The 14,592-nt window shown below is 44.8% G+C and overlaps 1 protein-coding gene across 1 annotated transcript in view; it reads right to left on the bottom strand.

Annotated features, from left to right (window-relative positions):
• Positions 1 to 14,542, bottom strand: part of LOC120847836 (aldehyde dehydrogenase, mitochondrial) — a 38,192-nt gene extending 23,650 nt beyond the window's left edge. Inside the window, exons 1-3 of the mRNA XM_040219737.3 lie at positions 14,100 to 14,542; positions 9,143 to 9,247; positions 2,340 to 2,480 (exon numbers count right to left, since the gene is read on the bottom strand). Coding sequence (XP_040075671.2) covers positions 2,340 to 2,480; positions 9,143 to 9,247; positions 14,100 to 14,222 — 369 coding nt within the window. The 5' untranslated portion in view covers positions 14,223 to 14,542. The remainder of the gene's footprint in view (positions 1 to 2,339; positions 2,481 to 9,142; positions 9,248 to 14,099) is intronic.
• Positions 14,543 to 14,592: the final 50 nt, after the last annotated feature.

Below are 14,592 nucleotides of genomic sequence, written 5' to 3'. Positions count from 1 at the left end.
CGCACAATATGTAATGACATTGTGACGTTTTAGGTCCTGGTCTTTCTACAGGTCAGAGTCGCAAAAAGGTTCTTTTTAGTCGAAATACAAAATATAAGTGGCGCGAACCGTTTCAGTTATTTATGAAAATAGTTTTTGTTCAGTATTTTAGATCAGAAAAGAAACAAATGCAGTTTATAAAGTACGGAAACAAGAAATGACCCGTCGACATACCCGCCACCAAGCAGTGGAAAAGGCGGCGCATACTAGAAAGGAGTAGTGGGATCAGGCACCGACAAGCCAGCGAGTATTGAAGGGTCCTAGATGTATGCGGCAGCGCTGCAGTCGAGGATCCGACCGGTACCGAGCATTTCGAAGGCCTTTGGCAAGCAGCTTTGGCTTGCGGTTTGGCCCTTTGGCGGTATGGCAACGCAAAGTGGCTCCTGTTCTGAACTGATCTTTACCCCATCTTTGCTGTCGTTTGTCGCCAATGAAGTGTCATGCCGAATCAGTGTTTAATCGCGCAGCAAATGCAATGAGAGCCGCCCTGGCTGGCCGCTTCATACAGCCTAGCCAGAACATGCTTTAGTGGCACCCTCTCGAGTCGTCGACACTGAGTGCGGCAACTGTGAGCGCTCGCTGAGCTCACTAATCCTCCTCTAGTTCACTCAAGCAACCAAGGACATCATGAGGGAGGTTATTTTTGCTTGTTTTTATTATTTTAATTTGCCTATAACTTTTAAAATAAAGCGAAGTTAGAGAAAAGAAAAGTTCCATTAAGTTACTACGTTCAGTGCGCTCAGGTTCGGTGCAAATTAAAAACCAGTCAAAAAGTCCTTGCAGGGCCCCTTTAAGGCTTCTAGGGAGTGGAACAACCTTCCAAAGCAGACTGTGTGCATCGATGGCAATTATGTTTTCTTTTCGCGTTTGTCCGAATACACTAAACACTCCCTCGAATCGCCTCTCCCAGGAGTGGCCTGCCAATTCCTCCGGCAAATAAAAGAGTGTTCATGAGGGGGAGAACACTTCTGTCTGCCGCAACTGAAAGTTGGAGCACTGCATATTGGCAAAACCATGAAAGCCAAAACTGTGGTAGAAGCGCTGAACGCGGTGGAAGTGAAGGCGGTTTCACCGCTCCCCTGAGTTTTTCAGCACTCGTATGAGTAGCCTGATTTCTCGGTTGTTTTATAGTCATTTCAACAGTTGATGCGTTTTCATGGGAATTATGGGACAAGCAATGCCTAAAATTATAGTGTACCATGTTGCAAATCAAGTATGGCAAGAAGCACATATCCGGTATCCTAAGGTGCCATCCAATGAAAAGTTTCAGGATGCCTCGTTATGGAACATTTCATAACAAAGGCACAGACAGAAAGAGCCAGTTGCAGCCAAGATCCAGGGCAGTTGTGTGCTCACTATCAACAACTTGCTAAACAGTGACAACTGAGCAAACCTAATACATTCTGTAGATGACAGCACGATATTGTTTGGGGGTAGACAACATTTTTGAAATTATAACGACGGGCAATCCAGTTATATATAAAAAAAATAAAAAAAATGATGTGTGGACTGGCTTGAATTTATTAGTAATTACTTATAAACAGTAATAAAACAAGCGGTTGTTTTCAGGCCGAAGGGAATAAACATTACAATATTTAGACTCTCAGTACAAGCACATGCCATTTAGCGATACTATAAAATGTCAAATGTTAATGTAGTTCTCAACACACGCATGCATGGGACGAAGCCGTCCAAATTTGCGCAATTTTCAAGCAAAAAAATGCATTAGGCTCGTCTGCTTCGTCTTATTTCTACCGCTTTTTGTGCTCACTTTAATTAGTTTCTTAGTACAGGGAAAGAGCACCGTTTCTCTAATTGGTCTTATATCGCAGAAAAGTTGTTCATCCTGTTATGCAATCAGAGGCATGAAAGCTACACAGGCCCTCTTATTTAAAAAATTAGGCATTGTTCAAATAACAATTCTCCATGATTATGAATTTGGTCTATAGCATACAAAAAACTTTCTTTTTGTATGCACTTTCTTCCTTGCAATTAAAAGGGACTTCATACGCCATCCTCTATATTGGTGTCTGCACGGTCCCGCGCTTGAGGACCAACTCTGGTAGTTTGAGATGCTTAAACACATCTTTCCCAAGGTTTTAAGTTGTTTTTCATAATTTGGGGATCGAGGGGTCGTGGGCCGCAAGAGCCAAGTGCGCACACTTGCGTTGCGTCACAGGGCGGTGCATGCACGAGCGTACATGGAACCAAGTTTTTTGCCTGGCACATGGCCGACACCGTGAACGCAGTTGGGAAGTCTCTTTAACAGCTATCACTGTAAAAAGAAAAAAAAAGCTCACAGCGAGGAGAGTCCGATCTCGCTCGACGAGGTCTGCAAGACGGTAGAGAAGCAGTCCACGGTCCGAAGCGTCCATGGTCCGCCATGGCGAGCCCAGCTGGAACGCCTCCCTGGCTGCCTTGACCGCCTTGTCCACGTCCGCCTGCGGGCCAAGGTCACCGTCCATTCCCTTAAGCTCCGGTGCTTCTCACGAATAAACACTTAAAGTGAGCGGGAAGCAACTCCAGTAGCAGCTTGCATGCACAGTGCACGCAGGCTGCAGATGCTGTTACAGATCCCAAAAACAAAGAAATTCACAACGGTTACCACCATGTTGACATGGCCAATATGTATTTGTATTCCGCTCTTTCTTGGTAGAGGAATAATCCTGTTACAGACCCCTTTCAAAAGTCTCGTGCCACTGTTAGGTCTTAACCTCTGCACAATGGTGAGACAAGCAACGCCGCAGAAAGTGTGTGCAAAATTTTTACGCAGGCTGACAACGAAGTGGCACATTAGCGGAATTTGTGGTGTTCCAACTCTGGCAGTGTCATTTGTATCCGCCATTGTTTAGCAATCCCACAGCTTCCATTGGAGGGCATACTTTCGAAAGCGGTCTAATAAGGGACCCTGCAGTCTGAAGGACACCTTTTTACCAGTCCACCGCACGTCTCATGGGCATTACACTTCTGCAGAGGCACTTCTTTGTGGATTTAAGTGGTTGCAATGGAAAGACAAGAGTTCAAATCATACTGCAATAGAACTTTTATATGGTGAATTCTCACATTCTAAATGGACACACAAAATAGATAGGAAGCGGGAATTTAACGTCTCCAGTGTAAATTACGAGTAACAAAACAGCATGGTTGAAACAGTGTGCATCAAAACAGGATGGCACCAAAACAGCCCAGCAACAAAACAGCATGCATCTAAATGGCGTACGACAAAACAGATCGGTGACAAAACAGCACAGAGGTGAGCACGCGTGTAGATGTGGTTCTTTTAGTCAAAATTTGTTCCGAGTGTTCGACAGAACATATTTATTTGTATCCTGTGCCATTAGTGTGTAGCCACAGGTACCAACCTGGAGGTAGGAATGTTCAAATAATGAATTTGTAGCGATCCATTTTTTGCACAGGGTTTTAGGTGTGGGGAAGTCAGTTGTGTCCCCACTGTAGAGGAGCAATTGGTGCACTACAACTGCTTAATTGGCATATTAAAAAGTAAAAAGAGAATTTTTTTTTTTTAATTTTATTACATACAGTTTACACATACGTCTAGATACTATTTATGACACATGCTCACTTCTAGCTCCACAAGCTGTGTAACTGTTACTGACAATGCCCCAGAAAACTGACACCCCTGGAGGCTGATCATGCTCTGTAGAGCTCCTGTCAAAATCGGCGGATGCAAAATAAGAAAGGCGCCTGCTACGCACCCTTGTTAAAACCTGCATCCTCCGTCGGCTTATCCAAAAAAAAAAAGTGATAAAGTTACCAGGTTTGGAGCTTCGCTTTTTTTATGTCTGACCAAGTTGTGACGCGACTGGTCACATGGATCATGTGTCAAATTAGCCTCCTGTTCACTTCATCCCTAGTTTCTCAACTACACTCGATAGAGGACTAGAATAACCTGCCCAACAGCATTGGGACCCAAAAAGATTGGAACATATTAGTAGCGCAATCAATCGACTAGCATAAAATTGACTCGTTCCCCACAAGGACTGTGTCGTTTACTGCTAATAACATAGGTAGTTAATTGTTTTGTATGACAATGTCGTATAATTAATTTCAGTTTCTTTTTTTTTTTGCTTTTATATAAGAACATTTTACAACTCCCACCCACCCTGTAATACCCTTTCGAGCCCTCAAAGTATATTAAAAAAAAAAGACGATGTTCTGTTCGGGTAAAAAAACATTTTTTGTTCATTCCTGTTCCCACAGGATCTACCCAGCATCTACGATAGTAACACTTGCAAGATCTGTAAGATTCAGGTAGCATCGCTTCCCCACATACTATGGGAGTGTAAACACAATATCTGACGATTAACACTGTGACCCTCTCGTCGAGATGGCACGCCGCCCTGCACAGCTCCCACCTCGACGCCCAACTCTGGGCTACCCAGCAAGCCTGCGAGGCAGCGAAGAGGCAAGACCTCGATATCCCCACGTGTGAGGCCTAGGCCCAGGCAACTAAACTGCTGGTTTCAATAAAAGTTTGTTCCTCCTCCTGTTCATTCCTGGGACGTGTAAAAATAAGTCATTTAGAAATAAAATAAGATTGAAATCCTTACTGAACAAAAAAGGGAATAAAAAATTAAACATTCAGAAATTAATTTGATTATTTATAAAACTGCTATCAAACAAGTGAAAAAAAAAAAAAATTTTAGACTGAATTTTACAACTACAATGAGACGTGAACACTGCATGACTCAGCTAGCGCAGACAATACATTAATGTAGTGTGTCGACATTTTGGCTAGTTGGCAGTCTGACACATTGAGGTATTAAGAGCACAGTGTAAAGAGAAGAACAGGACAAAAAAGAGAACTATAGCTTGCATCGACGTCATTAACGGTCATGTCAGTTTATGCGCCGCGAGTGTTTGGTTCGCCATGTTAGTTGCACATCACAAAGGTTGCAGTCTGAAGTAACCAGCAAGTAGAAATAACCCCCAGCAATGGCGACACTTGCAAGCTATATATAGGTTTACTGACGAGAAAAAAAAAGGAAAAAAAAAGGAATGTTTCACTTCATCCCAGTGAATGACGGTCGCTCGTTCATCCAGGTTCGCACGGGGCCTTCATGTCTGTTGTAGGAATTCTCTTTCCTTATTTGATAGTGTCACCGATTCTACACTTGCACAGTTCTTTCTTTCTTTTCTTTCGTTGTCAGTAAACCTATAGTTGTGAGTAGCACCCTTTTCTGTCCTGTTCTCTCCATTTTGTGCACTAAATACCTCAATATGTAAGACATTAATTCGTTTTTGCCTTTTACTTGGACAAGGTATTAAAGAGCACCAGAGTTTACCAATTAGACTAGTTCTCCAACAGAGCACTTCATACCAAGCCAATTTTTCAATTATATTAAAAATGCAAAAGAAATAAAATTAAGATTGCTCGTTCACGCTAATTAACAGTGCCCCACACTACCCCACGCTACAAATCCCGTGCAGTGTTAACGGGGAGATTAAAACAATAAGAAAAAACAAGCCAGCCATACGTACAAGAGTTTTTTTAATATCAGCTTGATGGCAGGCTGCTGAAAACGAAGCTCTGCAAAGCAGCCCGCCACTGCAAACAGCTGCCACTTTTACTGCTACGCAGCCGGCTCCAGCTAGGCTTTAGTGACATGTGCCTGCCCTCCCACTGCGATGCCACACACCATTTATAGCGACCCCAGTTTGAAAGCTCCAACTTGTTGACGAGCCACTAGCTGCTCTACGGCAACACTACGCCCGGAAGTGTGGTGTTGGATTGCAGCAAACGGCAACCGAACGTAGCAAGCTACAATTCTCATTTTAGCCCAATTTCCAAATTAGCAGCAACAAGCATCTTTTTGTTTTCTTTTCACAAAACTTTTTCAATGGTTGTGGACAGCTAAAAATGAGCAAGCTCATTCGACAAGAGACAAAGTGTGCCTCCGAATTTCCTTGAACAAACGAAACAACTGAAACAGACCTTTAGCTTATCATATTACAGCTCCGATTTCTTAACAGATCCGACAAATCTGACCATTATTATCAATTGTCAAGTGCGTACGATTTGAAGAAAAAGAAAAAAAAGTGCTGTTGTATAGCATTTTGGTGCCGAAGGAAACAGCAATGTTGTAAAAGAGTGGGGTTCCGGCCTGAACATTCCCGTTTTAGGGGTTCATTTCTAGCGTCCAATCACTTTGTCTCAACAAAGACTCATGCCCTGTTTTTGTGGGAATGTGCACATAGCATGCGAAATCTGTATGAATCGAGTGGAAGAAAACAAACTATTTTTACTTGTTAGATGCAATTCTATGAAAATAAATGTATTGCGAAAATGTTACCCCTCACGGAGTATAATTGTGAGCTTTGTGTAGTTTCACATGGCAGTACATTTTTTTCACAGAGATGTATAAAAAAGACTTAAGCTACTGAACTCTGCAGTTTGGACATTTCTTCCCTTTTGTTTAAAAATTGGGCGAAAAAAGGTACTGGTGTTGTCAACAAATGACTCTGCAAAAAAGTGCATCTCGCTTCCCGCTTGTCTTGTTTTCCACCCTGAGGATTATGGTAACCCTATAAAAGATTTAAGAGTTTAAAGAGTGTTATCGAGAAGAACTGTGCCCGAGGTGCACCTGTGCCACGTGTGTCGAAGAGGTATTGGGAATAAAAGATTTATAAAAGTACTTCAGATGCAAGGCGGAATGGTAACTTTGCATATATGGTCGACAAGCGCCAACAGGTATTGAATGGCACTAATGACCTTCAAGGCAACTTATTTGGCCATGCCTCCCAGAAACCTCTCGAGATTAAGGGGAGAGACTATCTCAGTCTCTCTCAAGCAAAACAAGAAGCTTACAGACAGAGTTTGAGCAAACTGATAAGCAGGCAAAAGGCAAGATAACGATGCCACACTACTGAGAAGTATGCACAATGAAAACAGCAGTTACAAAGCTGCAGTGCATCATTCACGACAAAATGATCAGAGGGACACTGCACTGACTGCACTCTGAAAAAAAAACACTTCATTGTGATTGGGTAAGACATGCCTGTCAGAAAATAAACATTCTCTCTAAGAAAAAAGGTGCAATATTCACGTTGTGCGAGTTACATATTGTGATTGTGTTTTGGCATGTCGACCCAAAGTTGCTGACTAACGTGGAAGTTTGGGCTAGTTGGTATTTCATGATTAAAAATTAAAACAGCGCAAGGACACGGACAAGAACAAGAAGGTAGACGAACAAGCGCCCTGCTCGTCTACCTTCTTGTTCTTGTCCGTGTCCTTGCGCTGTTTTAATTTGTAACCAAAGTTGCTCCTAGAGACACAGAGCTCAGAATCATTTCTAAAACACCAAGCTCCGCAAAAATATTTATTTCAATGCCTAGATTGCAAACTTGTGTCTTACTATAAAGCATCATCATCCCCCCCTTTCCAAAATAAAAGTTCTTTCAAGTCTGCTTGAATGAGGAAGGATCCTGAAATTTGGACATGTCCCAAACCAAGCACCAAATGTAGTCATGTTGCAATACTCAAAGCAAATCTCACAACTTGAATATTGTGCACAAAAAGAAATTTATATTTTGGTCGAAGTGTATTTAATGACACGTGTTCCTTCCAAGCACTGGAAAAAATAAACTTATGTTAAACTTATTTTAGTTCAGTGTTCCTTTAAAGGAAAACACTAACCTTAAAAAGCAAAAATTTTAAAAATTGGAATTACCATATACATTTTCTTAAATACATATGTCGCAAACAATTGCATACGTTCCAATTACCAAACTAAGAAAAACAACATTAATTTAGTTACATCGAAAAGTTCCACAACTAGTAGGCTGTTTACACAAAGGTTTCGAGCAACTTTTCCAGTTTCTCAGAATCAACTTTCACAACACAGTTTTGCCCCCCCCCCCCCCCCATGATATCCTTGCATCTAGATTTTGGATCTAAAACTTCATTGAGGGTTGGTACCTCCTACATCAAAGAAAGAAACAAGTCCAAATTCCTAGAAAATACTATGCTTAGCGCCAGAGGCGGATTTAGCACTTTGCCGCCCTAGGCAGCCTTTTAACAGTGCCCCCCACCCTGTTCCCAAAAGGTCAGTGACCATGGAGGGGGGGGAGTGGGGGGGGGGGGGGGGGGGGGGGGGACAGCAGTAGAAAAGTTTGGAGCTGCAAATTTTCAAAAGTAGCCAGGTTTGGAGCTAGAATTCTCAAAATAGCTAAATTCAAAACTAGATTTAAAAAAAAAAAAAAAAAAAAAAAAAAAAAAAGAAAAGAAAAAAAAAGAAAAAGCCAGTTAATTTGGGGGTTGTCACAAATTGGTTGCCCCCAAAACTTCCCGTCACCCTAGGCAGCTGCCTACTCTGCCCCTTGGCAAGTCCGTCCCTGCTTAGCGTAACAAAATACAATAGGTGTGCATATTTATAGGGAATAAATAGCACCGGGGCAGTGGCCCGCCGCAATGACTCACCCCCCCCCCCGGCTCGTAGCCCACTGCAACGTCCCCCCCCCCCCCCCCCCCTCTCGTGGCCCACCGCGACGTGACACCCCCCCACAAGCGCTGCACCCAGAACGGTCCACACCCCCCTCCCCCCTAGTGATGCCACTACGTCATGCTTCTACTTGTCCGTGCTTTTTTTGACACTTTTTTTCCTCTACAATGTACAGCCAACCCGCCCCAGTACATACCCGTGAGAGAATTTTATTCAAATTGGATGAGAAATGGCATAGAAATGTTCAAGACCAGGGTCTCTCTTTCAAGGAGGCTCTACGAGCTGACTGATCCCATATCTCACCTCTCATTCGACAGTATACAAAGAAGGTCTAAAAATTAGCCTACAATCAGCAACACCATGACCAGTGCAAGCTTCCTACCTTTGACAACGCTTACAAAGTAATTTAATTCCGTGATTACTGTACAAGGCAACTTTCCTTACAAGGCAAGTTTATTCTTTGAATTTTACATTGTGAGCTTCCACCACCTGCTTGCACCTCTGTAGTAAATTGCATGCGATACGTTAAGAAATGGATTGTTGAGGGCCATCCAAAGTGTCTTAAATTTAAAAGTGTTAAGTTTACATGTGTATAGTGCAAGTGGGGAAAGCAAGAGAAAGATTGGACCGAGAGTAGTCACCTTGTCTCCCTCCTGGACCTGGGCGATCACATCCCCAGTTGTGGGGTTGATGGTTGGAAAGGTCTTTCCGGAGACAGAGTTGTGCCACTCATTGTTGATGAAGATCTGCAAACAAACAAAGCCCCGACCACGACCTCATACACATTACAGACACAAGGAGTTGTCGATTGCAATCACTCTCTGTCAAAAACTGTTGCAACATCCCGGGAGTAGCCCCACTCCCAAAAGGTAGCTCACCCTGGTTTCTGGTTAAACTTTCTATTCATGCAAAACCACCAAAACATAGCCCACACAGAAAGACAGACAATGAAGACTTGAAACAATGATAATCTTTGGCTCAGCCGTCGCCTGTGATAACAGGTTAGTCCACAGAATCTACAAAAAGACCAGCCCCCTTTGGGCTTGACCAAAAACAAGCGAGGCATAGCAATACGTTATTTGGCAGATTCACAGAAATGAATCTGTCGAATCAGGAGATTTTACATCAAACACTCATTTGCCTGAAACTCAAATATGTATCAGTAACATTCATAATGGAACAGCGCGAATTTTACAGGCACAGAGGAAGGAACTGGACAGGACGAGCGCTGACTAACAACTGAAAGGTTTATTATCAAGAAACCACGAAGAAAACATACAACAACACGACTCTCCAATCACCATGGAAGTGCGCATGCGTCTCAGAAAATTGGGGTTATCTGTTACACAATTCTATATGCGTCATCCCCGACCCGATCAGTAATATTGTCACGTATGACGGATGATGAGGCGATGACTGAACAGAAACTAAATGTTGAATTTGGCAAAGTTGTGCCGAAAACAAAAATACAAAGAGGTAGTGTCACAGGTGTCGCAGGTCAGTGAAATAGCACGATCGAGCACAAGAGCGAGACTGGCTCCAGCTCACCATGCGGAACCCCTTATGTACATGCGTGGGCTTCTAAAACATCCGGTGTAGAACTTTCAGCAGTGCGTAGAACATTCGTAACTCGATCAAACAACAATGTTCTCGAACTTTCGAGAATGACAAGTTGAAAGAATAAATAAAAGAACACTGTGCTCCCTGCAACCGAACCTAAAGCCTCCGTGCAGCAGCCAAGCGCAATAAACAATCGGCACCGCACATTCTTTATTTTTTTTTCTTTTCTAAAGCAAAAAAAAAATTATTTACAGTATGTATACAGTGAGATAACCTTGCACAGCAAAAAGAGAAAAGAAAGATATTCGAGAGGGCACGTGTATATGCATAGTTCAACGAAAGGAGGGGGCAACAAATGGATCCGCGCTCCGGTTTTGCCCCCCATGTTCCCTTTCTTCCGACCAACAGTTACACGCCCAGCCCTGTACCAGCCCCGGGAAGACCGGAGCGACCAGAGCCTCAGTTTAGCCCGCCCCGGCCCCCACGCAGACGGATGCGCTCGTCTCTGAGTTGCCACGCTTCTAGGCGTTTACTCTAAACTCCGTCTCACTAAACCCAGCAGTACAGCCAAAGCTACAGAAGAGAGAGTATACCGACCTGGTCAAGAGGAGAGAAAGGAGGAATCCCAGCCCTTCCCTCACATTCCTCCTTTCCCTCCTCTTGAACAGGTTGGCATACACTCCCTCCCCTGTATCTTTGGCTGTACTGCACGGTTTTAGTGAGATGGAGTATACTGCCTGCCACTTGCAACCCACAAGCTGCTCCTCTCCCGCCGCGATCGAGAGAAGCCACCCGAGTCTTAAGGAAGTAGTCTCAGGTCGGCCGAGCGTTGGCGTGACACACCACCATTGCCGTGCGTGCTAGCCAAATGGAGTCGAGCCCCAGCAGCATGACTGCCGGGGCCATGTTTGAGCTGTCGGTACCGCCAAGGTCCAAATATTTAAATGTCACCAACTCCATCTCGAAATCTACCTGGAGCGCTGACCTCATTTCATCTCATAAAAGATAGGCATTTGTGCGTTTGACAAAAACATGCTGCAATGTTTCAGTTGCCCCACAGAGGGCACAGTTGGTAGACCATGGTACGAAGATGCCCCCCGACCGCAGCCCCACCTTCACCGGCAGCACTTCGAGGTGGAGCTGCACAAGGAATTCCTTGTTCGTTGCAGGGACAAAGAGCTTCCATACTCGCCTGAAGAGCCCGGCCGCACAGGGGGGGAACGGAACGTCCCTATAAAGGGGCGCTGGAAGAACTTTGCTGATGGTGTCCCAGTACATCCTTTTGCGGCTTACTGTGAGGAAGTACTTCCTAAAGAAACTTGATGGAACTGGCTATTTTGGCGTAAAAGCGCAGGTTTGCCCCTCAGGTGGCGTGGCCTCTAGTGCTTAGCCTTCACCTGGCAAGGTACGGGTACCCAAGGTAGTGGAGGGTGCTTAGGAAAATGGCGTTCCTTGTTCCTAAAGAGCAGAAACAGTTGGACATGCAGCTTCAGAACCACCTTGACAAGGCCCAGTCCTCCCGCTTCCAGACTCAGGAAGAGGTTACTGCACCGGGTTCTCTCAATTAAAGACCTCCAGATGAACGTCGCCAGCTCTGGTGGATTTTGTTGGCGGCTGACTCCGCACAGCAAGCGGCCCGAGCCCAGCAGAGAACCGCTGGGTAGGATGCTGTGTTTCATACATATGCCCTATTGAAAACCGAAAGACGCCTTCCCAGTCGTGGAAAAAGGTTAGCCTGAATGGCGTTAGTTTACAGGCGTCACTTCTCTGCTGACGGTCTACGTTCGCCGATGGGAGCTTCCAGGTAGCCCTCCACCGCCATCGCCCATGCGATTGCTGCGAAATTGCCCGGCTTTGTGGCCCACTCCCCGAGCCAGGCTCCGATAAACTTTCGTCGGTTAAGTTCCATTTCGAAAGCTTGGGAGCAAACCGTGACATGGTTCAGCGCGGCTTAACCTGCGCCTTGGAGGCACATATCACGGCCACAACGTCGGCGTAAGCGAGCAGCTTCAGTTGCTCATTGCCGAGCTGCAGTCCCCATATCGACGCGTCCTGATTGATGGCCTGACAGAGAGGTTCCAGCTGGACAGCGGGCAGCCCTGCCGAACAAAGCGTTCTATCTGTATCGACTTCCCTGTCTCACAGTTAACAAGCAGCCTTGTTGTTGTCTCGGCAGCAAGGTGCTACCCAGTCAAATATGACGTCCTTGACACCACACCTCTTCAGCACCACCTCCAAAAATTCCTGAGAGACCTGGTCGAAGGCTTGGCTCATATCAAGCTGAAGGACTGCCAGGGGCTGATGTCCTTCCCCAGTTGCTTCCCTGACGACACGCATCGCGTGGAGATTTCGAGCGATTGAGCGACCCCGCAGCCCGCATGTCTGGTGGTCTCCGACCATACAATGGAGTTTGATGTCCAGTCTTCTCGCCAGGCCACCCGGCTCAACGTACCCTCATTGATGCCATAGAATCCATTCAAAAACAATTGGCATGCTTTATCTTTTTTGTCTCGATAGCATTCACTATTGAAATTAATCTTAAACTCTCCGAATTACGATTTAAAAAAAAGAAAATATTGCAATTTTCTTTTTTAGAGCACAGCTCTTAGGCGCCCGTTCCCGGGATGCGGCGGAAATGGTCAGTGCATTATCTTGGCACGCTCTCCGCATCAGGACCTTGCATACAAGCACCTGATGTTTGCGTAGCGCCATCTTTCCTAGACGCAGTGAACGGTGCTACAACCCCCTGAAAGCAAGCACAAGCAGAAGCTTGAAGGGCGACCACCTTAGGTTTAGACTGTGTCACTTTTGCCTTAATAATTTTATGCACTCACTACAATACACACTCCCTACTGTAAACTGAATGCTCTCCTAAACTAATGTTGTCAACATTGTTTCAATGACAATGAAAGATTTGCGTAATGGGTTGATGAATGAGCTAGTAAAAAAGCAGTTTATGTGCTACGTTGCATAATTCAAAACCCTCAATGTTCCCAAGCCCTTAACTTTTGCAAATAAAAAAAAATTTGCCAAATTCTAGGGCATACAAAAATTTTGGTTTAAGAGTTTCAATGCAGGCGTCTGGAATTTGCAAAATTTAGTGGCCATGATTATGTCCCCTGTGACTGATTTGCGAGAAATAGCGGCCGTGAATATAAAGGGTTTTACAGTATACATGAAACTACCGGATTCGAGCGAACAGAAAATTGCATAAAGAGGCTAATGAACATTTGAGTGCATATTTATCAGAATAAATTAAACTTCACAAGTGCATGTTACAAAAAAAAAAAAAAATGAAATCTTGTTTCCAAGGACAGGAAAGAAAATGGAAACAAACTGTCTGGTTGATGCTAGCTGCAACTCACAGCTAGTACCGCCAGTGCCGCACAGAATCTGCTAGATAAAGCTGGATCTGCTTTCGAGTGCTAATCTTAGAGGCTTTCAAGATTTTTTTTTTTGTTCCGCACTAAGCTTGTGCAACTTGTGAATAGCAGTGCCAAGTTTGAATTTGATACACGTTTATATAGCCTCGTTTATGTGTATCAAATATTACTGAATTGGCTTTCCTTGAACCTTAAGTGTTCTTTTTGTGTGTGTGTGATTGCTGCCGCTGCAGCCAATGGCAAAAAAAAAAAAAAAGGAAGGGGGCGGGGAAATTGATCAGGCTACAGGAAACAGCTTTTTTTTTCCTCGCTCTTCTAATATTCTCATTAATTTTTTTTTTTTTTTTTTTTTTTACGATTTAGGTGTGCACGGCGGCGTGACCATCAACTATCCTAAACTTGCCAATGAGTTTACTCCTTCATTTTCAGTGTCATAACAGTCTTTTCAAACATTCACTCAAAAGGGTCACGCAACCTGTTCGTTTTTTTGTGTTTTTTTTTGCTTTTAATATTTATACATGTAAGCAAAATGGGAAATAAGAACGAACAAGGCGTGCTCGCGGTGCAGTGCCCGGTGCCGGCATCGGACGGCGCGGAAACGGGGGGCTAGCGGCGAGACAGCGTCGGAAACAACCGACCTGGGCGTACCACTCACCTGGCTGTACCTGATGTCAGGATTTCGTATCGGGTTGGCCGCGACCGCAGTAGACTGACAGCGCGAGAAGGCGCCTACGGGGAAACCCCGAGCGGAGACTCGGCGGGCAATGACTCTCAACATGGCTTCGCTTCTCGGTCTTCCCTTGCAAAGTTTGCTGCTGCTTGCTGTCGAAAGCGGTGGAGCGGTGCGGGCGGTGGCGTCTGCTCGACTGCTCCAAGCGGCTTATCTGATTATCTGACTGCAATCGCGGGACAACTCGCGTGGGCGTATCACACAAGTAGTTATGCGCCGGAAACTGCGCGGCTCCGCCTCCAGCTTTCAGCGCATAAAAAAAGAAAAAAGCATCAACCATCGTGAATCAAAAATACCGCACGCTCTTTGCCGCACATCCAAGGAGGTTGCGCACATCGCACGCTCACGCGCAGGCGCAGGCCTCTCTTGGCTTGGCTCGTTGTGGCTTCTTGAAAGTCAGAAAGCGTAACAAAAAGGG

Source organism: Ixodes scapularis, unplaced genomic scaffold (genome assembly GCF_016920785.2).
Source record: "Ixodes scapularis isolate PalLabHiFi unplaced genomic scaffold, ASM1692078v2 PGA_scaffold11__112_contigs__length_91849675, whole genome shotgun sequence".
Classification (NCBI taxonomy): domain Eukaryota; kingdom Metazoa; phylum Arthropoda; class Arachnida; order Ixodida; family Ixodidae; genus Ixodes; species Ixodes scapularis.
Note: the sequence above shows the minus strand (reverse complement) of the source record. Positions and strands in the feature narration are given on the sequence as shown.